We start from the raw sequence: 26,734 nt of genomic DNA on the forward strand, positions 1-26,734 counted from the left end.
GTCGAGTGGAGCGATGATTTATGAGAAGGAGATGAGCATTACAATTATAATGGATGAAGTTCCTGGTTAATGCGTGAGTTCAGGCTATTTTGGTCAAATTGATCCTGACCGAGAGATGCAAAGCATGCTGGTCCTGAAAATGCGCAGGTTTGAGGCATAAACAAAATGACGTCAATCCTGAGTGAAGGAAAAAAAAGAGCGTAGGATGGTTGAGGACGGGCTCGGCAGGTTTGACTGTTGTTAAGTGCTCGCTTGGTTAATGGCCTCAAGCTTCTGAAGGCAGCCGCAGTGTGACTCCTCTCACCCACCTTCAGGTTCACTTTTAATGAGTCCAACAGACTCATCTTTTATTCTCTGAAGGTGATTGTGACCGGAGAAGGATGAAGGTCGAAGAGCAGAGGAGAAGCGCAGCAGTGGAGATAAAGAGCAGATGGATGGACGTGTGTGTCTTGTGAGAAGGGAAACTCTCTCTTTTTTGTGATTGATGGTACTTCAGTGCACAGTCATTGACTCAACTGTCCTGCTATGGGACGTTATGTATGGGGCCTAAACTGCACTAGGCAGGGTGTTGGCTGGAGCAGATGGAGATTAAACGTCTCGCCCAAGGAGCAGCAGTGTACTGTGGAGGTCGAGGAGAGAGCTCTTCTCCACTGTTCCCCAAAACAGATGGTTCCAATTAGAAGGAAAACTCTGCAATCTGTTCACAAACCACTTCACCAACCTTTAGGTAAATCCAACTATTGAACAAATTCAAGTTAATACACTTAAATGGCTAAATTGAATTGAGTAAATTCCCTTTTGATTTTTATTATTTCCTCAAGTAAGTTCATATCAAATCAAGGAAATTGAATTCGGTTAATTTAACTCAAATTGTATCAATTCAATTAAACTTAATTATTGAGTTGATTAGTCAACAAAATAATGGAATTTATTAACTTGTGTATTTATTATAGAATGAACCTCATGAATCAAACCTCCGAGGTGTTTCTCCTGCTCTTTCGGGAACATTTGGGAACAAGATTTAATTTCCATAAGTAACAGTCACCAGTGGAGGCCCATGTTTTATAAATTGTATCAAGGTATATAAATTATAATTACATAAATTATTAAGGTAATAAATCACAGTCCAGTGCACTCACAGTGATCACGTCTGGAGAACAGGAGGTGTGTGGCCATGTAGAAGAAACACACACACACGCACACACACGCACACGCACACACACGCACACACACACACACACTCACTGAATGAGAAAGAGACCTACGGAAAGAGAAGGAGAACGAGGGATATTCGAACACAGCCAGTGGAAGACAGCTGGAAGACTCTTGCATTGCTCTGCCCACTCACTCCCACATGCTCAGAATCATTAAAAAACAACAGGGCATGACTGAAACAAGGCCGATATGTTGGAGTAAGGATTCAACGTGAAGGACGGAGAGAAGTGAGCTTTCATTTCTATCGGCTTTCTTTTCATTATTTAGAGATGCTTGGATTGTTCTTTAAATTCATGAAAAGTGTGTTAGTCAATTCAGAAAAAAAAAATCTAGTTTTCCCAAACGGTGAATTACTAATACAGTATGTCCGGTGTGGATTTTTTTTAATTCAGTTCAATCAAAATATATATTTGTTTTAACTCTTTTTTGCCTCAGATCTTTAAGAACCTGGTTCTGAAATGAGCGCCACCACCTCTTCAGCTCATTGGTCAACACTTTTTGAGGATCTTACGCCCCCCAGTGGGCTGGACCACGTCCAAACGATTACAAAGAAAAAGCAGGAGTCGATTTTTAAGTTTTATTTCAGGGTTCGAAAGAGTGGTATTTTTTTTGTTTGACATAAGAGTGAAAGATTATGGGACTTAATATATTTATTTATTTTACTCCATCTCAAATTTTTGAAGACAAAAGCTCGATGTCGGTCAAAGACGCCACTTGTCGATGTTTGAAAGCTTCGGGCCCGGCACAGGTCACCTCCTCCAGAAAGACAACATTCTGAGAATGGACAGTGAGCCACTTCTTCAGAAACTCAATCTTCTCGTCACACACCCAGGGGTTTCCTGCTAATATCACCCGAAAAGATGATCCCCCCTCATCCAGAAAGCCAGAGGGGAGACACTGCAGCTGATTCTGATTAAGCAGCAGAAGCTCGAGGTGTCGGAGACCCCGCAGGAGGGTCGCCGGCAGATCTCGGAGGTGATTCTCCTGCAGGAAAAGTTTGGATAGTTTCAGGTTGTGGGTGAAAGTTGCAGGTCTCAGGGAGGTCAACACGTTCCCGGCGAGGTTCAGCATCTCCAGGTGGTGCAGGTTCTTCAGGGCGTCGGCTTGTAGCTCCTGCAGATTGTTATCGCTCAAGTCAAGGCTCTGGAGATGAGGCAGCTTCCGGAGCAGAGCGGACGGGACGCCGGTTATACGGTTCCCAGACAAGTCCAACGATATCAAGCTGCTGTTGACGGAGAACCACTCGGCGTCCACTTTTTCGATCCGATTATTCTTCAGCACCAGGTTATGGAGTGAGGCGTGGCTGAAAACGTCGGGAGGCAAGTGATCGAGCTGATTCCCGGTGAGATCCAGTGTGTTTAAGAGAGGAACCCCCTTCAGCAGGTCTGAGGGAAGGCTTGTCAGGTTGTTGTGATAGAGCTGCAGTCTGTTCAAGAGGGGCACCACGCTCAGGTGACGGGCGGTAACTTCAGCGAGGCCGGTGGACTGGATGGAGAGTCGGACGGTGATGTTAGACAAACCTTCCAAAGGGAAATGTGTGAGGGAGCTTCGGCTGCAGATGACTTCTGATGAGCGAAACGAGCAGGAGCAGAGGTCCGGGCAGGAGTAACGGCATTCAGCCAGGGCAGCGACACTCAGGAGCAGCCACAAGTTCATCTTTACCACTGCAGAGAAAAAAGATACACAAATCAGTGATTGAGATTTAAATCATCACATTGTAAAAATAATGATCTCAAAAGCGTGAACCTACCTGACGGGGGAAAAGCACAACTCCCTCTGTTTGAATGTGGACTCGGTTTTATTTGTATTGTCGAGAACATTTGACTCAGAAAATAAAATGATGCAAGAGGCAAACAAAGCCGACAGCAAACAAACCAGCTCATCAACTGACCGGTTCACCTTTCTCTGTACTTTCTAAAAGTACAACACACACAAGTAAATACTTTCTTTGCTTTTATTTGGCAGGAATTTTCCATTCACTTGTAATGTCTCCCTTTTGTCCACTTTCATAATCTCTTGTCTTGTTGTTAGGATGTTATTTTCAAAGAACTCAAAAAGTAAATGGATTGATTTTCAAACTCTGGTAGTTTTTGCGTAATCCTGCAGATAAAATGCAGATAAAAACATAACCTGGTGGATGTAAAAATGAGAAGTTGTGGTTCAGAGGCTGTAAAAGTATTGCTTTATATTTAGAGCTCGGATCGATGGTATCAATCTTCTATTGAATTGTTGGCGATGAACTGAAAAAGCTCATTTCCAAAACCAATGTGTCACAAGTCTTTTTATCTGCAAGTGAAGTGCAAACAAAGACACAGTCATATGTTTTACTCATAATCACATTTAATTATACACTCATGTTGCACTAATACAATTATTCATTTATTGAAACGTGTGACAGGCTGAACTCTGAACTTTACCGTCTCAGATAATAACAAACACGACGATGGAAACGGTTACGACTGAAGATTCAGTTCACTCTCAGTCAGCGACATCACGGACCGCCGTGATAAAGACGGAGGTGAAGCACATATGATGGTTTGTGGCAGGAACACCTTCTTCTTGTTCTTCTGCAGCCACCTCCAAAGGTACTCCACCTTCCCGTCGCACTGCCAGGGGTTGGAGGTCAGGTCCAGACCCTCCTCGTCCAGGGAGCTCAGCCGGTCCAGAGAACCTGGAGGGATGTGGCTCAGCTGGTTGTCGTCCAGATGCAGGTTCTTGAGCTCAGTGAGCTCCTGAAACAGCTTCTGGGGGATCTTGCTGAGCTTGTTGCGAGAGAGGAACAGGTAGGTGAGGTTGCGGTTGCTCTCGAGTACAGAGGCATCCAGGGTTTCTAGTTTGTTGTCCTGCAGGTTCAGCCTCTCCAGTTTGGTGAGTGCGTCCAGGGAGTTTGCAGAGATCGTCTCCAGATGGTTGTGGGAGAGGTCAAGACTCTCGAGCTGCGGCAGCCTCTGGAGCAGAGCAGTCGGGACCTTTCTCATTCGATTTCTAGATAAATCCAACCAGGTGAGAGTGCTGTTATCAGGAACCCACCCTGCATCTGGCATCTCAATAAGGTTGTCCTTCAGCACCAGGCTGCGGAGCGGAGCGTGGCTGAAGACGACGGCCGGCAGCTCAGCCAGTCTGTTTCCTGTCAGATCCAAAGTGTTCAGGTGAGGAACGCCCCGGAGGAGATTGGAGGAAAGGTGCTGCAGGTGGTTGCTGAACAGGTGGAGCTCCTGCAGCAGGGGCGTGGCGCTCAGCTGCCTCTCCGAGATGGAGGTGATGTTGGTCAGCTGGATCGTGAGCATGGTGGTGTTCCTCGGGAGACCCTCGGAGGGAAACTCTGTCAGGGGAACCTCGTTGCACACCACCTCAGCTCTTCTGGGGTAACACTGGCAAAGAGCCGGGCAGGAGAGGGCACCATGGCAGAAGTATGCCAAGCAAAGGAAGGCGAAGAGGGCGTTCATCACTAAGACACAAGAGAGAGAGGATGCAGAGGAAATTATTGTGAGGAAGACGAAGCCTTTGGAACACTTAAATATCTCCCTGACGTATTGCGCCACTGCAAAAACCAATAAAGTACAAGTTCCACATCATGCACATGATGGTCAGTAACAAAATAAAACTTACCGTCTTGTTTTCTAGTTGAATCTCTATCAGCCACTCTGCTCTTTACATCAGATTCAGCAGTGCTCTCTCTTGCAACCCCCCCCCCCCCCAGTCTAATCATTACTCACTGAGCAAACACTGACTCGTCATTACACAGACATTTGTCAAGGACACGCAGTTCCAACAGAGAGAGTGACTAACCTGACGGGAAAGAACAAGACCTGGAAACTTTGTGATTTTGTTATTTCAGCTTTGAAAAAACGCCTCATTTGAGGACATCAAATTGAAAACGTTAATGTGAACATATGTGAGTGATGGTTTTGCTGAGTGAAACACTTTGAAGTTAGATGTTTACATCAATGTCCCCTTTGGATTATTTTACAAAGGCAGCGAGGGAGAGGAAGTGTGTGGGAAAGAAGCAGAAATGCACGCTCATCAGTTTAAAATGAGGTGTATTGGATTTATTTTTGCTAAAAATTAGACTCATCATCAGAAAAGCTTCTTCGGGACACGAGGTGTCGGCTCAGCAGAAATAACCTATTCACTGTGCCCAGATGCAAACAGTTAAAGTCGCACGGCTTAGTTATATATAACAGGGAGTGGACAGTATGGAACCAAGGGATTCAAATAATTAACTTAATTAAACGTATCTAACAATAATGTTAAAATAAAACAAGTAAAATTAATCATTTCATAGAATAATGGCAAGTATGAATGCGTTTATTCAATTAACATGTTTATTAAATAAAAACAACAAAATACTTTTTTATAACCTTAAAAGCTACTTAAAAGTATATCAAAATTATGTAAAAGAAAACATTCAAACACAAGTTGCTTGAAAATACTTTTAGGAATGTATAAATGCTCCCCTATGAGTTAAAGTTCAGAAAAAATGTTATATATATATAAATATGGAATTTATTTATTTATTTCAGGTTTAATCTATAACAGTGCATAATATTTTGCATCATATCCACCTATCCTGTAACCCCAGCTCTGAAATGAATTGAGTAAAATAGAAAGAACAATATTTTTCAATCAAATGCAAACTTGTTGAAGTATAAAATAGCAGATTTATAAGAAAATACACAGTAAAAGAACATGAAGCTCTTATTTGTACGTTGTTTAGAGTTAATCACGACAGTAAAGACATGTACAGGAAAAGACTGCAGATGAAAGCGTGACTTCCCACTGAGGAGGAGGAAGAGGGGGAGGAGGAGGAGGAGGAGGAGCAGCAGAAGGCTTCATGCCACCTCAGGTCAAACCTGGTCAGTGCAGTAGGTTCCACGCCGGCTGATACAGAGGATTGGATTGGACCTGCAATAAGAATTTAGCAGATGGGCACCACGATGAACCGTCATACATAATGTATGACGAGTGCCAGTTAGCTTTAGGCTGTTCTGAAAGATTTATTTCAGTCAGGCCCACTCACTCCACGTGCAGCACCGAGGAACAGACAGAGCTACACTGCAAACTGCTGAAACACATCCTGAAGCCACAACCCGCTGGATTTATAATGTTAGTCATACTGTACATCTACATCATTGTCTGCTGGGTTACTGTACATTACTATAGTGTGATTTATACATTTAGGATACTTAAGTGGTAATATATGTTGTGTAATCATTTGTAGATATAATACATATGTACATACATTATATGCATGTACACATACTGTATATGTAGATGCACGCAAATATATGCGCACATATATACACACATGTTCCTAAACACACACGCACACCTTTATATACATGAGTATACATATATACATACATACATACACATACACACACAGCACCCTTAAAGCAAGAATTAACCCTTCAACAACCCTTTGAAAGAAAGTGAGGATCGGATAAAAAGTCCCCACTCCGTCAGCATGATGCTCAAAATGGTCCTCACAAAGAGATAAGCACACACTCAAACACACACTTCCTACACCGCACTGCCTCTTTTGATTCCATGTCGACGCTGGAAGGGAAAATTGTCGCGTGAAATTCAGTAGAAAAGCTTCAAAATAAGACGTCAAGACACAAATGAAAGCGTCAGCCTCACAGTCTGCAGCGCTGCACAAATCTTCAACAGCAACACATTTAAAAAAAGACACAAATGAAAACATGAATTCTCAATTTTCAGAGTAACAGAGTTTATTTGAATTTGTCATGGGTGTTAAGAAGGCACATCGTTTCTGTTCAGTTCACATTATTTCATCTTTATGTCTCAATGGGACCCATTTAGTGTCTTATTGTGTGTCCAAGAAATTGAAGAGTCACAATGATGTAAAATCTTCCATTCTGCAAAAACTGTAGTCATACATCTACAGCACAAGCATGTGTTGTGTAACGTGCTGCAGCTATATCCATACAAATAAAACAATCACACACTATGAGCTACACAGACTCTTCATCCTATTTACAAATGATCACACACACACACACACACACACACACACATGCCTGACATGTGACAATTACAAATTCACGTCAGCCACTGCATCTGACAGAATAATATTTATTTAGGTCATGATTATGATAAAACAAGGCTGTTCTCTATTCACTTCTTCTTCTGGTGAAGTCTCACTGTAACACGGCACCAAATAGATGACGCTGGTTTTTTCCTCTGGTTAAAATGACAAACGGTCACAGTTCTCATGACGACGGCCGGTCGCTGTGAATGTCTCCTCTCTCACGATTTGCATTTTTTTATTCATTTCTCAGTCTTCAGTCAATCTTTGATCAGCCGGGGTTAACTGTGGAGAGAGAGAGAGAGAGAGAAAGAGAGTGAGAGTGATTTGACAACCTGGGATGCTGCTGCAAAGACACACCCACACAAAATCCACACATATGAAACGAGGTAAACACGGTGCAGGAGCAGAATGCACTCGACCACGTAAAGGAACAATCTTGGTCTGTTTTGCAAGAAGTATAAAATATGAAACCTTGTAACTTGGTTTCTCGGCTAAGCAGCTGCTGATTGTGGTTTTAACACACAGACATAAGAGCGGCATCAATCTTTCCTTCTTCTTGTCAGCAAGAAAGTTAATGAGCTCATCTCCTTGAACATCAAACTATCCCTTCAAGATTTTACTTTGCAAAGATCCAGATCCAGATTTTTCCCAAAGCCGTCTCCTGTTTGTGCAGCCTGCAGATTTATCCACAATGTCAAACTGTTCAATTCACGAAACCCAAACAAAGTGTTTATGATTTTCACTTGGCTGCAAATCTAAAGATCACACGCACACAAAAACAACATGCGCCTACACACTGCAACCACACACTGGATCCATGCAGAGGTGCGGTTACCCTCTGTCCCCCCTCTTCTTCAGAGGAACATATCATCATCATCATCATCATCCAACGACCAATTCCAATCTCTCAGGCCAAACTCAAGCAATCTGAAACGGTAATGAAGGTCACCGAGAGGTCAGGAGCCTCATAGTGTCTCAAGGGCAATGTCCTCCATGTTCACCAGGGGGCAGTGTGGAGCTGTGAGGTGACTAAATGCAGCTCATGATGAGGAGGGGGTTAAAAGGCACAGCAGCACGGCACTATGGCGAGAGGGTGAGCGGGCGAGCGGGCGGGGGGGCTGGCACACACACACATTTCTACTACTTACAGTCTCCCAGCATGAGAGACGTTAGAAGGGTGGGGTCAGAGGTGAAGATGTCAGGGGTCAATGGAGGATGATGCGGAGCATGGGGCCAGTGCTGGGGGGGGGAGGAAAGTCAGGGTGTGGCTGAGAGGGCAAACTTTGACAAACTGAGACTTAATCAGTCACAGAGAACACGACAGACACGGTTAGTAACTCTCACTCTCATGGTTTCTATTCGATTAGATGGAAACTGACGGTGAGTGAGGGGCCATGATGGAGCGTTAATGCTGCTAAAGCGTTATGCATCGTTTAAAGCAACAATATCAGATTAGCAGTAGGGTTACGTGAAAAACTACTGAACTGCATTCTAGTTTTTGTGAAGGTGTGCGACCGCAGGCCGGAGCGCACTAGGATTAAATAGGCACATCCAGGAATTTAGTTTTCACTGTATGAGAGTAAAAAAAGCTCCGTTCACACATGTTCAACCTGGACTTTTTCAGACATTAGCCGGAGGAGCTGCAATAATGTCTGAATCAGCTGAAGCCGACTTTAAAACAAACGTTGAAGCTCCGCAAAGTTCACGTCACATCTGATTGAGCTGATGTGCAAAAAGATGAAAGGACTCAAACTGGCTGACACTCGACAGAATGCAAATATGAAGCTGTGACATAATGAGCATAGTAATAAGCATCCAGCGGTTCACATTGACCAATCACAGTCCAGCCACAAACTAGGATTTGACCTGATCTTGTATTTTTATTATAGAAAATAATATTTTTGTGTAAGATTAGCTCAGATTCAATTTTTCATACATTTTTCCTGCTGTAAAAAGAAACTGATCACATCCGGTTACAGTTCATGAGGTTGTGATGGTGACAGCTCAGGAAACGATTCTACTTAAAGGAGGTGATGATGATTATTAGTAGAAAACACAAATGAAAAGCTGATGAGCACCACAGAACAGACTTACAATAAGATTGTCTATAGATACTCTCTGGAAATGGTATTTTAAAATTCACATTGAAAACGCCCCCAATTTGTAACATCTTACCTCCCATTTAAACACAGTTACATTCAGACAGAAATGAGAGAAAGGCTCTGAAAACTGAAAAGATCAATGAAACACATGGAGATTTTCAATGCAATGTTTTGTGGTTTGAATTAAAGCTAGAGTATGAACTTGGAATAAAAATTAATAAAACTACTTCAATCAAGTAAAAAGACAAGTTTTACTGTTATTAAATATTTTCTGTATTCACTAAAACTCCCCTCTCTCTCACTCCCCTCTCTCCCCCCCCCCCCGGGTCTTACCTGGTCTTCCCTGACGACTGCTGCTGTCTGCTGGGCTGGACCTTAATGGCTCCGCGGTGGGACCCCAGGTGAGGCGAGCCCCTGGGCGACGGCCGCGGTGAGTTCCGCGGAGAGGAGCGCGAGGTGGCTTCCGGAGGGCTGCTGTGCACGGCAGAGGGAGGGCTCAGGGTCGGGTGTTTCCTCGGGATGCGTTTGAGGAGGTGACCGACCCAGCGCTGCTGCTCATCCTGCGAGTTGCTCAGCAGGAGCAGCTCTTTGGCAGTGGACATGTCATAGTTCACTGTGAAAACAAAAAAAGAACAGGTTTTTATTCTCCAGTGCAGTTTGAGGATGTACAGTGTGGTGGTGCTGGTGGGGGCGTACTGGACTGCAGAGTTTGAAATATTAAATCAAACATCACAAAAAGGTTAAAAATCTATCAGATGGAACAAAAACAATTAAATAATTATGATAACTATTTTTTAAAGGTAAAATACTTTCCTCAGGGATATAATATAAGATAAGACCACCATTGGTCCTGATTGGTTTTTAATTTTTTAATACTCATAATTTATATAGCTGAACTATGAATCCATTCATTAACCAAAAGAAAATTTATTAAAATTGTTCTTTACATTTATATTTTTTGAAAATGAAAATTTTCAGATTTCTTTTCTGCTTTATTTATTATGAATCATGTTCATTTGGGGTTTTCATATGTGGTTGGACCAAATGGGCTGAAAACTCGGATGACTGTTTTTCTTTCTTTTTTCTACTACTTTTATTAATAAGAAAGGCACAACATTTAATTGTACAAATCTGCGTCACTGACCCTTGCACGGCACGATGACCTCCTCCTTCCTGTCCAGGTGGTCTTTGTGGCACTTGGTGTGGCAGCGGCGGCACTCCAGGGCGGGCGGGGGCTTGAAGACGTGCCACAGCGGCCGAGCACACGCCTCGCAGCTGGACGGGAAGTGATAGAGCGTGAGGATGAACTCGTGGCCCTTGTGGCTGATGTAGGACGGGCGGTCACCGGCCTCCACCGCGACCTCCTGCTCCCGTTTGCTCTCCCCCTCGTTGGCATACAGGATCTGGAGGGAGAGAAGACAGGGAATGCAAAAGTTACTGATTGCATTATTAACTCACTCTTTAATCATTGAGTACGTGATTCAGACAGTCAGAGACGGAGAGATGGAGGGAATAATGGGCTTCCCGGGATCATTACCTGGAATATTCTTGGAATTTCTTTGGCATCTGCACGATACACATCAGTCTGAGTGACAGGTCGGACGTGGAACAGTTTGCTGCAGGAGGGAGGGAGTTACTTTAGCTCACCCGGGATCACAAGGGGATCTAGTTCTCTTGGCGTTGCAAAGTTTATATGTCTAACTAAAGAGAACTTTATAAATTTAAAATGGCACAAGAAATCAGTTATATTAATGAATGAACGGACAGAAAGGCTGCATATCCAAGGTTGTTATGTTCCTGAATCATATAATGTGTCTAAGAAAACTACTAATGTTTAACATATAAGTGTATTATTATAATTTCTAAAGGACTCACTCGATTTCCAGGGTCATGAACGGGTTGGCCAGCTCTCGGTCCTGCTCGCTGTTGTAGAACAGGATCTTTTTACTGCTCACCACCACAAACTGAAAAACAAAAAGCAACAAACAGGAGGCGACGGGGTGAGAGGAGGGAAATGACTCAGTGTGCAGTGCTAATAACAACGAAAACAAAAATCAGTGGATATGAGAAATAATGGGGGCCACGTTACTTTCTTGTCCCAGCCAAACCGCTTTGTGTTCTTGGTGGGAAGTGAGATCCAACCCTCCAGCCTGGAGTCTGTAGCTGGTGGAGAGAAAAAGCAAAAAACAGGAAGATGTGAAAACAAAGAGGAGGAGAAGCCTTTAATCATGTGAAGCACTTAGAAGAACACTTTGACATTTTTTTTAAGCTTTGGTGGAGTCGCTCAGAAAGGAAATGGTTTTGGGGTCAGCGACAGGAAGTCCTGCTCTTTGTTTTAAACAAACACTGACACAGTCAATCAGAGGGAACTATGCAAGTTATCAGGGATCAATATCTAGTGAATAAAATAAAACAACCCTGCACAAACTGTCCCAGCTTTCACAGTGAGTGGAATCAATTTCAACAAAGCAGAGCAGAAGCTGTGAGTTCTCGTGTCCAGCGAACACTGAGGAGGATTAGAGCGGAGGCAGAGTCAACACAGCGGTGGGATTAACTGCAGGCTTCAACCAGGGCTGCAGCTATTTCATTCCAAACTGAGGGAATGGGGATGAGAACAGCAGCATTTTTGATGGATGGATACATAACACAACACCATAGACTGTAAAATAAAGATGGACATTCGATTCTTCGCACTATCCGGAAATGAAGCCAAAATATCCCAGATACGAACGCTGCCATCTTGCACTTTAGGAGCCAGAGTCTGGACAGTAAGAAGATCGCGATGTTTCAACTCGTTTATCAAATAACTAACTGAAAGCAGCAGAAAAATCAACACATCAAACATCAGTGTGATAAGAACGACCTAAAATCATAGAAAACACCTTTATTTAGCCTGGGCATTTTTAGTTTGGTGCATGTCCCATCCACTAACATGGAGGAGGCAGGATTTATCAAGATGCTTTGGCTTAATTTTCAGGTAGCAGGCATGTCCTTCATCTTTATATACGGTCTATGTTTTAAACCAGAGGTTCCCAAACTAGGGTTCAGGACACTTTAGAGGGCTCACCCGACACTGAAGATGCGGTTGTGAGATGTCTTAAACAAATGGTATACAAATTATAAACAACTACTGTTACGTAAGATAAAAAAAAAGGATGATACATCTCGAATAAAAACTATAAAAGTAAAAAGTAAATCAAGAACCAGGGATAATGGGGGCTGAACATCTCTGGCACTTGTATTTTGGGAGACGGGCTGAAAAGTTTGGGAACCCCAGTTATAAACCACTGTTTCCATCCCCAGATGAGGTTTAAACCTCCATGCAGGGTCACCTGCGGAGTGAGGCTCAGGGGCCTGGTCGTAGGTGAGGGCCAGGGGCCGGCGGCCCGGCTCCAACTGCTCATATTCCTCTTCATCCTCCGAGTCAGAGGAGTCAAAGAGAGGACGAGCCGAGCGGAGGTTAGGCCGGGTGTCGATGCAGACAGATTTGTGTGTGCGCTGGTATGTGAAGGACATGGACTCAGACGTTTGAGAGTGAGTAATGCGCACTGAGTCCGAGCCCGAGGAGGGAAGTGGAGCAGGAGTGAGAGACAGGGGAAAAGAGGAAAGGAGGATAAAAAGGAGAAAGTCAAACACAATCGTTCTGGAAGACAAAGGGAGTCAGAGTGAGAACAGCAGGAACTCAGGAAGAACGAGGAGAGTGGGTGCAGAAGTGTGTCTGCTCATGAAATGTTGGACATGGATCAATGTGGCGAGGAGTTTGTTTACCTGGATACCCGTCGCCCCCGTCCAGGTCGTTACCACTGCTGATGCTGGTGGAGTCGAGCGAGTGAACGCTGAGGGAGGTGATCTGACAGCGCAGCTGCTCGATGTCGCTGTCCTTACTGTCCAACGCCATCTGAAGCTCCAGACGCACCTGGTTCTCCTCCGCGATCATCTGAGCCACAAACAAACACAAAAGAAAGACTTTTTTAAAGAAATATGGGAAACCACTGAAACAGACATCTTAACAGGTTCATTCAACAGTATTGATTCTCCAATTAATTGAATTTCTGGGCTGCTTCATCGATCAAAACTGGGTTTTAATTGGAGGCATGGTTCAATTAATGACACAGCAGTTTGTCCAAGTCCCAAAAATAAAAGGTTAATAATCTTGGCCTCACACACAAGGACTTTTCCTCCTACACTTCTTGAGCATTTTTTAAATCCTGAAAATGTAGTAATATGTATGTGACATCTTCATCCGCATGTCACTACATCATCCTGCTTCTTGAACAGAAACAGATGGTAAATGTATTCATAATGAAATTGCTGTATTTATGTGCACTGACCGCCTGCATGTCCGTCATCTCCCTCTGGTATCTGATGATGGTGCTGTTGAGCTTCTCCTTCTCCGTCCTCAGCTCCAGCTGCAGCCTCCTGTTCTCCTTCTCCTTCCTGTGCACCTCGGTGTCGATGCTGCGGCCGCCTCCGCGCATCGTCTGTCTTCTGTTCATGACCTCCGCCAGCTTATTGATAGCCTGAGAGCAAAGAACCAGCACGACAGCGTCACAGAGATCCATTTGTGATAAAGAGAAGTTTGAGGAGAAGGAAGCCTGCAGTTCTAGACTTTGCCCAAAGTTCAACACAGCCTGTAGCTGAAAAGTTATTCTCAACAACACATATTGATGTAAACAACTTTCTGAAAGTACAGAAGGAAGTACAGGACCTGTGTGGGCGTCCAGACACACACCTGAATTTTTAGTGTCCTTTCATTCTGCAGCAGCTTTTCAAAGGACACTTTGACCAAGGACATCTGCTTCTCCTCCTCCTTGGATTGCTGCAGATCTGTATAAATAGCAGGCATGGAAATGAAGTCAGGGCTCAGGTGCACTTTTACTGAATAGCAATACACAACATCTTTCTACAGACACTGAGGTCGACTTCTTGTGACGTTTCACGGCCTCTTCCCAGTAAATCACGTTGATGTTAAGACGGCTCTTAGACACTTTTCCCAGAAACCTAATGAAATGTCAGCCCTGTTAAGATCTCCTGTGGCCGCTGCTCATTAACTCAAGCTGACACTCACGCTGCTGCATTCTCTTCAGCTGGTTGTTGAGCTCCTCTTTCTCACTGGCCAGGTTCGCTACGTCCACCGTCAGCGTGCGATTGGACTCTTCCAGCTGTGTGTGTGTGTGGGGGGGGGGGGGGAGAGACAGGAGAGACATGAGCCTCTTCCAAGCAAACAATAACAAGCAAGCAACTGTATTTATAGAGCAGGTTTCCCAGATGTGAGTCACAGGAGGAATGCAATGGAAAGAGGTTGTTGTTGGTTCTGGTCGTCAGTTTTAAATCACGTTGAATATCTGTAGAAATGAACTACTTGTTAGTCAACTAATTAACTGTGGAGCTTTGGACCAATCAAAACACTCCCTCAGCGTTATGTAAGCGGCTTCCTGTTTTGTTAACAACTTTTTCCCCAGCTTGCCAGTTTGAGGTTGTTACCCTGATCGACCTGTTGGTGGCAGTAAAGTACAGTATAGAAATGTGTCAGCAAATCGAGTTTCGCGGCCTCTGAATATTAATTCTCGTTTTATGCTTTTGAAGCACCAGAACCAAGTAAAAGCAAAAGATCTTGATATAAACTCTGATCTCACCGAGCTGATGGTGGCCTCCTTGTCGCTGAGCTCCTGCTTGTGTCTCGCCATCATGTCTTTTATCTCGAGCTCCTTCATGATCTTCTCCTTCTCCAGGTCGGAGTACTGCTCCTCAGCGATGGAGCGAGCCAGCTGCTCCGAGTCGGCCTTGGTCAAACTGGCCTCCAGCTGGGACGTCATCGAATCCCTGCGGACGGAAAGGAGCCGTGATCATCGTCTCATTAAACAGTGACAACTGGAGACATCTTTTGAGCTGCAGAAGAAATCCCTGCTGACTTTATGAGAGTCAGAAACTCCAGTGCAGACATATGAGTATTTAAATGACCTTCTTCTACAGGCACAATATTAAAGTTTTTCCCGAGTGAGAGATATTGAAAACGGCAGCGAAGCCGAATCCTTGTCCACAGCACTCGGAGGCAGGCATCTGGGAATGATGCTAATCTGGTCAAACTCTACTCATCCAGCTAAAGGTCATAGGCTGCTTTTTGACAGTGGGGTGAATTCACAGAGGCCAAACAACACTAATCTGAAAGTCTGCTACATTCATTAAAAGAACAGATAAATGTGAACTTATTTTGTTGTGGATTCTTCTCCGTTAGTGACATTTAACTATAATTCTCAGCAGATGGGACTTATCAGTTTTATTATTGTCCTGAATGATTCTTTAACTTATGTTTGACTTAAATCCTATTTATTATTTAATTTTGTTTCACATATTTCACTTTTTCCATCCTTGATTTTTTATGTGTCTGTCATTTGTTGTCTAAAATAGAGGCAATCCTATAAAATCACTTCTAAACCAATCAGGGGAATTCAGTGCTTCCCAAGACATTTTTACATTGACACTGATTAAGATAAAAAAAAAACTGCATTTTCTGATAACCTTTACTGGAATAAGGTCAAACACAGAATAAACAATAATCCAATTTGGAGTGTTAGTCTCATTATTACGTCCTATTGGAGTTTTCATGGCATTTTCTGACGTCGACATACAAACAGGATTTCGAAAGTAACAAAGTAAATCAGACTCTGCTCTGACACGCAAACAGGAAAATTAATGGAATATATTCAAACAGCAAATCATGTAAACAACATAGCCGAGAATTTTCCGGGATAAGATCAGCAATCAGAATCGTGTTGTCCATGTAAACACAGGCTCTGATGTGTGTAAGCACAGTTACCTCTCCTCCTGATATTCTGCCAGCCGCTGCTGAGCCTGTTTAACCATCTTATTTCTCTCGTTACACTCGTCCTTCAGCTCTCGGATCTGCGTCTTGTAAAGGGTCTGGGGGGGGGGGGGCACAGGCAGGTTCAGCCAGTTACACATGATACACTGAACTGGAGGGTGAAGACTAGTTTGCCAATGTAGAAACGTATTTTTCTAGAATAAACACTGCAGAGAAGGTGCTATTACATTTTACAGAAAATTTAGAATTTTCTCAATTCAAGTTATAAATTAACTTTTTGTATTTGTGTTTTCTTGTTATTTGTGAAGTTTAAGGTTAAACTGCCTCATCGGTCGACCGCTGATGAAAACCCACGAAAGAGATAAAAACATTTTCCTGTTCAAGTCAAACATACTTTTACATTTTGTTGGCTAAGCCATGCAGCGCTTCTTAATATTTAGCTGTTTGAGAGCGATCACAAATACAACAGGGATAACAAAATATATTACTGTGAAATATTGCTCTGCCTCCAACTGGTCCTTCAGATCCTTCCGCTGGTTGTCGGCCTCCTGCTTCTCCCTGAAACGGCACCAGAACTCTGAGCCAGAGCACTTCACTTAACACACACAAGACTCTCCACATTCACTCGCCAAAAATATAACAACATTACTAAACACTGCGTGCGTGTGTGTGTGTGTGTGTGTGTGTGTGTTTGAGAGACCTGCGGTGGTCCTGGTTCTGTTTCTCCAGGATCTGCTTGACGTCCAGCAGGTGGTTGACCTCCTGTTTGAGCTGCTTCTCTGAGGAGCGGAGCACCGACACCTGCTGGTTCTGCATCTTCACTTCTTTCTCGCTCAGACTGCGCTTGTGGATCTCCTGCTCCAGACGTGAGCTCAAGCTCTTCACCTGCACAACCACACGGGGGCGCTCCATTAACATTTGCAATTTTCATGATGGATTACCGCATGAAATTGTTTAGTCTAGAAACAGTCTAAAAATAAGGACAAAGGCCCTTCAGAGGGTCCCAGACGTCCTCTTCCTGTTCGCCCAAGTCGACACGGGATGACATTACCTGAAACCACTAATGCAAACCCGGCCGCTACCGTGGCAGGCCATCACAAGCAGGCCAGCAAGCCAAGAGCCAAAAGATTGATTCACAAATCTGAAGGCGCGCTGTTTGATTGACAGTTTTGCCGGAAGTAACAGAATTTGCACGTTGTAAACGGTTAAATGTCAGTTTGTGATCAATGGAGAAGCATCCAAGCAATACAGTTAAAAATAAAATGTCAATAACTTATGATTAAATGCAAATATTTGACTCAATTTCTCTCTTGAAAAATTCTGTTATTTTTATTTTTTTACTTTTCACCCTCGAGGCGTCTTCCCCTTAAATGATAAATGGTGATTTTGTGTTGTGATAAATTGTTTCATCACATCACAACTGTTGTTAATCAAATCAGTTTTAAATTAATCAAACCTTTCATCTTCATCTCCTCCATGTTTAGTAGTTCATTTCTGTTACTTCCACTTCTCATATTTAGATGTTCAAGTTTTCCGCTCAGTCCAGGTCCCAGTTAAAAAACCATGTATCATTTAGTTTGAAAATAGTTAGATATTGTACATCGAGACGGACGCACCTCCTCAGAGAGTTTCTCCTTCTGGGCCTTCAGCTCTTGCAGATTGTGCTGCGCCTGCTTGTAGTCACAGTCCAACATGGAGTGGTCCTTCTCCAGCTGCATCAGTTTGCTCTCCACCTGCAGCTTCAGACTTCGCTCCTCGACCAGCGTGCTCTCCACCTCTGGACCGAAGGGAAATTAATCAGGGAGAACAATCAGTGTGTGTGTGTGTGTGTGTGTGTGTGTGGGGGGGGGGAGCTATATCATGCACCCCAGGGCAAAGTATTGATAAAACAATTTTGCTGCTTTGAGTTCCTGGTGGATAAATGGCAGCATGCGGGAAGATGGACAATCAGAGCAGAATGTTCGACGGCCGGTCTGTTACAGTTTTCTGTCAAATCGTTTTCAAATGCTGTTTGTTCACGGTTCACTCAGTAAATCTGACCTTCAGCCTGTTTCTAATGGCCGTTTCATTTCTGCTGCAGCCGTCCTGATCGATTAAACTGCTCTCTCACTTTCAAGAATCGAAACAGTCTCCTTGTTTTATTGTCTATTGTATATAAAAGGTGAGCAGGGGCGGATCCAGGGGGGCAATGGACCCAGCAGTAACTTTCTAACAACAACTAGGAAACATGTTTGGTAAGAAACTTTTTTAAAGAGCAAGGTACAATTTTCCAAAAAATACTTGATGACGTGTGGCTTTGCTCAAAGCTACAGAGCAAACAGTAAACAAGGAATGACTTGTGCATGGATGTTGGACATATAATTGGCCCCTCTGTGTAAGCTGTGTCCCGCCTATATGGCCCCCCCGATTTAGGAAATTCCTAGATCCACCACTGAGGGCGAGTAAATGAACTCTAACCTAGAAACCCGTCACTGGTGCTTCCGTCTATCCTGCAGTCTTATGTTTGTCCCCCTTGATTCTCACCTTTCATGGCCTCAGACTTCGCCTCCTCGATGGACTGATAGATGGTGCTCTTATCGGCGAGTTTGGCCTTGGTGGCCTTGTGTTCGGCCTCCTCCTGCTCCAGAGTCTGCTGCAGCTGCTTCAGCTTGAACGTCAGGTCGATCTCTTGGTTGCTCTTTTCCTACAGAGTCGGACGTGAATATATGAGGTTTTCCAGTGGGCTAATATTTCAAAGGAAGTTACTATAAGGCAGTAGCAAATGGAAAATGGGCATCATGCAAGTTAGAAATGTCAATTGTAGGTTTTCAGGAGGAGTAAACCTGGAAATCTAAACTTAAAGATGACAAACGAACCCTCTCGAGATCGTTGAGCTTCTCGTGGAGCTGCTTCTTCTCGGACTGGACCACGGAGAGGGATGACTTCAACTCCTTCACCTCTTCTTCCAGCCCAGAGATCCGTCCTGCGGATGGGAACAGAAATTACAGAGACCGAAAAAATAAGAGCATGACAACCAGAGAAAGAAAAGAGGAGGATTAGCAACTGCGTATGATCTGACTGCAAAAGATTCATGCAAATACACCTGAACTACTCAGACATGAACTGAGCCGAGACATTACACAGAGCTGCTGCTTGAATTCGCCTTAAAGTACGTAAAAAACACTGAACTTGATGTTTATTTCCCCGTCGACCGACTCCACCCATGTGTAAAAAAAAAGGAAACACGAGGCGTCACAGCAAACAGGCAGAGCCGTTGTTTCGATACGTCCCGTCCGACCTCTCCGCCCGGTCCGAGCACGTTAAAGTTTCCAAACAGCGACTCACAAGAGGCGCTGGCTGCGCTCCGGCTCTGGCTCTTTACAGCCTCTTGAACAGATGTTTCCACCTATGATCAGACATTTCCCGAGGCCTGGTCCAAAAACACTGATTCACATCTAATGCTCCGTCCAGCCTGCAGTGTTGTGTAATGCCTCTTTCCTGCTACTGAGGAGATGTTTACTGCAGTTGAATTGAATAGAGACCGGGGTTTGATTAGCTGCAGTTATGGCAGGGTATTAACTTTATATCCTTTTAACAGACACATTAAAGTGTGGTATATAAACAGCTTTTAAATAAAGGTTGGCTGCTCGTGTTCAACTGGTTATTACTGAAATAAAACACTGAGTTTATTGTTAATTTCCCGTCACAGCGTGCAGCCTGTGGGTCGAAACTATAGACTTTAACTATGGATTATATGCATCCTCTGAACAGCTGCCACTGTGGCTTCAGCTGAGAATTAAGGGAGACTGTTTTGAATTTTATAATTTATCAAATTAAAAGTTTGAATAGAAGGAGCCCAAAGAGGAAGTGGTAAGTCTAAAAAATGGACACAGCAGACCACAGAACACGATATCGCAAAAACACCACGAGGGAATTCCTTTAGATTTGGCACAAACTTTCTGTTTGACTAAAGGTTGAACTGATTAGATTTAAGTGGCCAAAAGTCAAAGTCAAGCTCGCTGAAACCTCACAGAGTGTATTGTTGCCTTGTGAACGCACCACCCAAGGAACACCGTAAAAGTTGGTACGAACTTTCACTTGGGCTCATACAAGAACTGATTCAATATTGGTGGTCAAAAGTCAAAGGTCAAGGTCATGGTGCTGGTTATCGGGCTGTTGAACATATCTAAAATCTGGCTTCATGACAGTTTGACCAGTGGTCACTCGGACCTAAAGATTTACTGATAAGATATCAGTGCCTAAAGGTCAAAGGTCACGGTGACCTCTTACGTGTCTAGGCCAAATGTTTGTAGACTGAAACCGTACTGGTTAGCAGAGGCATACAACCACAGGTCAATGATTTTAGTTTATTATAAATCATTTCTTGCTCTCTTGCTTTAAATCTACTTAAAACCACTTTTTCTAGGTGTTCTCCACACCACCTGTGATCTAACGTGTCTCACCCTGTAGGTCAGTGATGGTTTCAGTCCTGAGGTTGTGGTCTCTTTTCTCTTTCTCCAGCTCGGCCTGCAGCCCCATCAGCTGCTTCTCCAGCTCCATCTTGCTGTTTTCCAGCTGGCTGCACTTCTCCTGCATCTCCCCGAGGCTAACCTCCAGGCTCTGGGCCTGTTTCTGCACTTCAGCCTGACTCCTCTTCAGCCGCGCCGCCGCCTCCTGCTCGGTCTGAAGCACAGCCTGGGCCTCCTCCAGCTGCAGATGAGAAACAGACAGGATGAAACTTTGTTACCCTCCTGAAGACAAAAACGGGGCCAGTACAGCAGTGAAAGAGATTTAATGAGGGGAAAGAAAGATAATGAAAACAGCAGACACAGTCGCTTGCTTGATTATGGATAAGTAAATTATCCTGTTTGACACAAGTATGAAGCAGTGAGGAATTATAGTGAGGCAATAGAAGAAAAAAAAGCTATAAAGCTTTGTTAAAGTTAAAAACGTCCCCTCACCTGTTTCTGCAGCTGGATGTTCTTCTCACTGGATATCTGGGAGTTCTGGTTCCTCTTCCTGAGATCTTCTAGCTGGTCCCTCAGGTTGTTCACTGATCAATTAAAACAGATTTAGTTTCCCCCAGAGAAATCGATTGAGGCACCCAAAGAAAATTTATATTTATATTCAAACACAGATGGACAGTGGGCTCACGGGACGTCCTAAGTTTATCTTAAAAGATAAGCATTGTAGAAAATGGATGGATGGACAGATACAGGTTTTCCCTCGTGCTTACATTCATTCTCCAGGCCGCGTTTTCTGTCCGTCTCAATCTCCACCTTGCGCAGGTTGTCGGCGCTCTGGTGCTGCAGCAGGGCTCGCTCTCTCTCCAGCTGCCTCAGCGAGGCCTCGACTGCCTGCCGGCTGTTCATCTGATCAGAGAGGGATTCACGAACACGGTGAGAGGACTGAACAAGCAGCCAACATGGGTGTAATCCACTCCTCTTTCCACGCTCACCTCTTTATCTAAGTCTTTGACCAGCTTGTCTAAACGGTTGGTAGCATTTCTGAGGAGAAAGAACAGTTTCATTACAGACTTAAACCCACTTCACAGACTCAAGAGGAACTTGTTTTGTGTATTTATGCACACCCGATTTCCCCAATCAAGCAACGCTAATGTGTTATTGTCAATATCAACAAACATCACTGAGCTGAAGTAAAATGTTCAAAATGATTTTCTTTGCCTTTCTTTTGCAAATCAACAGAGAGTAAAATCTGTGCAGCAATCGAGCAGATTCCCTCTTTCATCGAATGGATGAAACACCGATCTGACGAACGCTAAGCTCAAGCCACTTCCCGACCGTCCTCCACCCCAGCACCTTCTTTCAATAATGAATTTGACATAATCTATGTCATCTGTGCATGTGGAATGACACGAGGGTCCTATAATAGATCCACACCAACAAATATAACCTATTGCAATTATTGAAATCAAATAAATGTTGGACGAAAGTGTGCATGCGTGTGTGTGTGTGTGTGTGTGTGCGTTTGTGGTCCAACTGTACTTGCACTTGTGGTCCAGCTCATCTTTGGCCTGCATCTCATTGTCGAGCTGCTCCTCCAGCTGATGAAGCTTTTTCTGAAGCTGCTCACACAGATGAGAAAATAAATCTTTATATTCATTATGTCCCTCATCGCTCCTCTTTTTTTTAAACCATAATATTAAGACACCCACCTCTTTCTTACTGTCCGAGCAATTCTCCTTATCCTCAGAGTTTTCCTTGCAGTCCTGGATGTCCTCCGCCGAGTGGCTGTTGCTTCCCCTTAGCAGCCTGAGAGTGAGACGACAGAGCAGAGCCGTGAGAGTTTGTGACCGAATTTACCTGAGGTGATTTTCCAGCCATGACAACATCCAGCACCATCCACTGGTGCAAATCTCTCCAGACGAGTGACGTGCTTCACCCAAAACCACATCCATCATTTCTATTGGTTTGTTAAGCGGGAGCTGGATGTTCATCCGCATGCTCGACTTCACGGCCACCATTTAAGAGGCTTTCATGCTGAAGACCCATGAGCTCATGCCTGCAGAATAAAACCTAGAAAACCTGCACTGTGGAAAAACCAACAGGGCCTGAGGATCCGGCAGGCCTTCATACATCTGGATAATTTTACCTAAAGAGAAACTCTCCAACCCTCCAACCCACACCGTCCAATGCCAACCCTTCACCATGACGGGGACTTGTAATGGTGGGCAACTATCTCTGGGAATCATTACACAACTAGGCCACATTACTGCACAGTGATCACAGAATACAACGCCATTTTGTGGCCACTGTAAAGACCAGTTGCATCCTGTTTCTGAATCGTTTCCACATCTTTATAAAAACTAGAATACCTGTTTGGAATGGGTTTGCTTGTTTAGCCCCTGGTTTCATTTCGGACACTATATAAAGGTGACCTGCAGCAATTGAGCCACATAAAGATCCCTGAAGAACCCTGAAGGCACAGCTGCTGCACAAAGAGCTGTTCACCTGTTCAGTCAAAGGTCGATGAATCCTGACTCAGTGCGCAGAACCCTGAGCTGGTGAATCAGTTGTCGCTGTTGTGCATGCGCTGTAGTCGTCCCAGCCGCCGCTGCTACGCCTGGTTATCCAACTTTTGAACATATCACACGTCCAAATTGCTGCAAATTCAAATCTGCACTTCCTTATGCCCTTATCAATACTCATGTCAAGTGTGAAGTGGATAAGATAAATGGTTCTTTAGATATGTGAGCCATATACAGACAGACAGAGATTTCTGGTAAGCTGTAAACTGATGGAAATGCAAAAACACTATCTTCTAAACACACATTGAAGACAGCTGCCATGGAGTCAGAGGAGGGACAGCAAGGTTTTACATCTCAAGTACTTGGGATCACACGTCCGTACAAATCCAAACTTGAGAGGTTGCGTCGTAACCCTTCTGTGTTTGAAAGCAAATCGAGAGAAAAACGTAAGCACAAACTTCTGTGGCCTCCTTGTTTATCGCCCACTTTATCTCCTTGTTTACTTCCGTGCACAGCGTGTTCTTCTGCACGTGCGGGTCACATCAGGCCATGACCAGTTCACATTGGAGTCTGATCCTGGCCCAGTTTTAAACAGATAAGGTTTGCAGGGTGAACGTAGCGTCTCTCTCTGCAGGCTAACATTTGATCAGCTTCCCAATATGTATTCATGTCTGTCTATTGACTTCAGAGGACGTCTCTTCTCCATTTCCTGAGCTTCATGCACAAGAGAAGTTACATGAAGATATATGAACGTTCAGCCGGATTAGTACAAGCCTGAATAGCAAACCCACGCCTGTAGGTTTAATCACTGATGTCTGAACCACTATAAGACACAGAGGTGCTGCTTTTTTTAATTCTCCTCCTCGTGGAGTCCGGGGTTTAGGAACTGGACTTCCATCGTGAGCAGAGGGGGCAGTTAAAGGGGCCGTCGGAACAAGGCAGCAGTGTGGAGCTCAAACAGGCAAACAGTGTGTGACTGGTGTGAGTCTGTATTAAAGGTAGGGGTGTGAAGCTGGGGTTTTTTTCTGACCTGAGCCGAGAGGCCCCAGTAACATATTCTTAAACAGGAGAGCTATATTACAAAAAATCAACATAAAATCCCACAAATGCTGACAAAACCATATCAAGTTCAATTCAAAAATATAAGATTGGTATGCGTGAATAATAAACACAGGTACAAAAAGGAAAGCTGAGGATATATTTCAGAATAAATGACTTACTGGTCCTCCTTGAAGTACGTGAAGCCGATGAACGGAAGCTGGTTGCCCACGAAGGCTTTGGGAGGAGGAAAGGTCTCAGCATCTCCTTTATCCTCCTCGATGTCGTCGAAGTTGGTGGTGTCGATGTCACTGCTCAGCTCCGGCACAACTGGAGCCACAGCTGGAAGACAGACGCAGAGAGAGAGAGAGCGAGGGAAAGAGAAAGTCATGGAGAGAAAGTGAATGTGGAGGAGGAGGAGGAGGAGGAAGAAGGGGAGGAGGAGGTAGAGGAGGAAGAGGAGGAGGAGGCGATGCAAACCAGCAAAGAAAAATGATGACCAGCCATGATTAGGACCAAATGGCCTAAGGTATTTCTCTTCTAAGTACCTCTTAATATTGAGTTTTTTTTGTTTCCAGTGGTGTTTCTGAGGTCTTTGCCAACCTTTGGCGGCGCTGGAGGGAGTGAGCTTTCTGCAGGTTGGCACGCGCCCGGCCCAAACTCCTTTCCCCCGCACAGTGCTCGCTTTGTGTCCCACACACAGCGCCTTTCAAAGAACGAGGCCTAACCTACGCCAGGAGAGTCGACTCCTTCTGCTCTTTAGACGTTTGCACGACACGCTGACAGCAATGTGTCAAAAGGCCAATCAGATAAAACGTAGCTGCTCACTTAGCCTATAAATGGCTTCCGATTAAGAAAAGAAAAAGCTGCCGTTATGGATCGACTTTCCAGACCAATGCAGTTCTGGATCGGAGCAAAGAGCTCATTACTGTCGGGTCAGGACTCGAACCCTCAGCTTGACAAACGTGACTTGGAGATGACGGAGAAAATACAGGGAGAGATCAGAATGAAACAAATGAGGGGGAAATAAAAAAGAAGAGGCAAGAAGAAAAATAAAATAAAAGGCCAAAATGTGGCGAGACAGAAAGAGACATAGGACGCTCCATGGAGGCCCTTGCGGCATGACTTCCCAGAATGCTCTCTGATAGCGGGCGGCTAATGACAGGCAGCCGTGGCCACAGTGAGAGTGACAGAGCGGGAGCAACCCTCCGAACTTGGGGCTCCCCCTCTCATTAGAGCCGTCCACACGGGCCGCACAGCCTGCCCCGCCCGCCGCTACGGGGGGGGGCTGCCTCCCATCCCTTCCATCCACTCGTCCATCCATCCACAGCGCTGGATCCCAGCGTTTAATAAGCCTGATACATGTGAGGACAACATGGAGCCCAAACAGCAGGGGAGTATTGTCATTTCTAAACAGACGCAGAAGGGTGGGAGGTGCATGTCATTCTGTGGGACGCCAGAGTCCTGTTTCCAGTGTGTGTGTGTGTGTGTCTTTGTGTGTGTGTGTGTCGGGACATGCATGGCATGAAGGGAGTTTGCACATGCACAGCACAGCAGTGGCCCCGTAGTGGTCTGGTGTTCCAGACTGCCAGGCTGTGATCAGTAGTTCTGTCTGTTGTGATAATCAGAGCCAGGTGAAGCCGAGAGGAAAAGAGCCTGTGTGCAATTACACACACACACACACAGAGGCCTGTTCATATTGCTAATATATTCTCTTTTTACTTCTTTCCTTCCCACTTTAATGACCTGATAAAACTCTACAAGGGGAGCTTAAGTCATAATGTGCAGTAATCACATTAATGAAAATATTAGTAGACTATAAACTTTATAAGGAACTAACTGATGGATCATAAACATTTCAGTATTAAGTGAAAAGTCTAGGTTCACCACCTTCTTGGTTTGGCTGATGTTACGGTTTACATATTTTAATCCTTCTAACTTTTATATTTTCCACTTTAAATTCACCATTGAGATGGTATTTTGCCTTCGTCAATATTAGATGTAACGTGCATGAACTTGTGAAGTGATGTAACTCTACTTACTACTGGCAGAGTCATGTAATTAGCCAATAATAATAATAGATAGATCACACAACACAAAAGATAAGTTACTATAATAATCTCAATATATTAAACTGTTGGTTCAGCAACTACTTCTATTAATATGAGTTTTGTTTACCACAGCTAAATTGGTATTTTTATAGTTTCAGGACAAAGAGTTATTTTCTCTCAGGTCTGTCATTGTGTGTATTGCTAGTGTGGGTGGTGCGGCCATCATGTGACATTTTCTCATATTAAACTTTGCACTGTCAAAACACTGCAGCAGACAAATAAAGTCCAAAGCGTGGGAGTGAAACTGAATTTGTTAAATTCCTATGCAGCTGGTTATCCTGCAGGTTTTGTGCATCACATGCTCTGCAGCTCTGTGCAGCCACCAGAGCAACAATGAGACATATCAGCAGGGATCATATGTGGAGCACGTGCACCATATATGGAGGCTTCATGGCTGAAAGTGAACAGACCTGCAGAGGAATG

General features: G+C 44.2%; 3 protein-coding genes across 7 annotated transcripts in view; all 3 read right to left on the reverse strand.

Moving 5' to 3' along the window:
- Positions 1 to 1,778: 1,778 nt before the first annotated feature.
- Positions 1,779 to 3,380, reverse strand: LOC133973327 (phospholipase A2 inhibitor beta-like). Its single transcript, XM_062411100.1, has 2 exons — positions 2,966 to 3,380; positions 1,779 to 2,879 (listed from the first exon to the last, which is right to left on the reverse strand). The coding sequence occupies exons 1-2, from the start codon at positions 3,096 to 3,098 to the stop codon at positions 1,885 to 1,887; spliced, it is 1,128 nt and encodes a 375-aa protein (XP_062267084.1). The 5' UTR covers positions 3,099 to 3,380; the 3' UTR covers positions 1,779 to 1,884.
- A 153-nt stretch (positions 3,381 to 3,533) lies between these two features.
- Positions 3,534 to 4,939, reverse strand: LOC133973328 (leucine-rich alpha-2-glycoprotein-like). Its single transcript, XM_062411101.1, has 2 exons — positions 4,825 to 4,939; positions 3,534 to 4,663 (listed from the first exon to the last, which is right to left on the reverse strand). Exons 1-2 carry the CDS (start codon positions 4,922 to 4,924, stop codon positions 3,669 to 3,671), a joined length of 1,095 nt encoding a protein of 364 aa, XP_062267085.1. The 5' UTR covers positions 4,925 to 4,939; the 3' UTR covers positions 3,534 to 3,668.
- Positions 4,940 to 6,932: 1,993 nt separating this feature from the next.
- The window catches only part of LOC133973968 (rho-associated protein kinase 2-like), a 31,514-nt gene continuing 11,712 nt past the window's right edge, over positions 6,933 to 26,734 (reverse strand). Inside the window, exons 9-34 of one of the 5 annotated variants that reach the window (XM_062412040.1) lie at positions 24,383 to 24,542; positions 22,350 to 22,446; positions 22,180 to 22,259; positions 21,633 to 21,681; positions 21,411 to 21,546; positions 21,136 to 21,227; positions 20,638 to 20,884; positions 19,051 to 19,157; positions 18,719 to 18,878; positions 17,812 to 17,972; positions 16,896 to 17,080; positions 16,684 to 16,753; positions 16,190 to 16,293; positions 15,009 to 15,195; positions 14,441 to 14,534; positions 14,105 to 14,199; positions 13,704 to 13,892; positions 13,141 to 13,309; positions 12,705 to 12,920; positions 11,462 to 11,535; positions 11,248 to 11,336; positions 10,910 to 10,988; positions 10,517 to 10,775; positions 9,706 to 9,985; positions 8,106 to 8,197; positions 6,933 to 7,552 (exon numbers count right to left, since the gene is read on the reverse strand). In XM_062412040.1, coding sequence (XP_062268024.1) covers positions 8,125 to 8,197; positions 9,706 to 9,985; positions 10,517 to 10,775; positions 10,910 to 10,988; positions 11,248 to 11,336; positions 11,462 to 11,535; positions 12,705 to 12,920; positions 13,141 to 13,309; positions 13,704 to 13,892; positions 14,105 to 14,199; positions 14,441 to 14,534; positions 15,009 to 15,195; positions 16,190 to 16,293; positions 16,684 to 16,753; positions 16,896 to 17,080; positions 17,812 to 17,972; positions 18,719 to 18,878; positions 19,051 to 19,157; positions 20,638 to 20,884; positions 21,136 to 21,227; positions 21,411 to 21,546; positions 21,633 to 21,681; positions 22,180 to 22,259; positions 22,350 to 22,446; positions 24,383 to 24,542 — 3,452 coding nt within the window. In that variant the 3' untranslated portion in view covers positions 6,933 to 7,552; positions 8,106 to 8,124. The other 4 variants (XM_062412043.1, XM_062412042.1, XM_062412041.1 and 1 more) reach the window with 4 other exon arrangements.

Source organism: Platichthys flesus, chromosome 18, assembly GCF_949316205.1.
Source record: "Platichthys flesus chromosome 18, fPlaFle2.1, whole genome shotgun sequence".
NCBI classification, from domain to species: Eukaryota; Metazoa; Chordata; class Actinopteri; order Pleuronectiformes; family Pleuronectidae; genus Platichthys; species Platichthys flesus.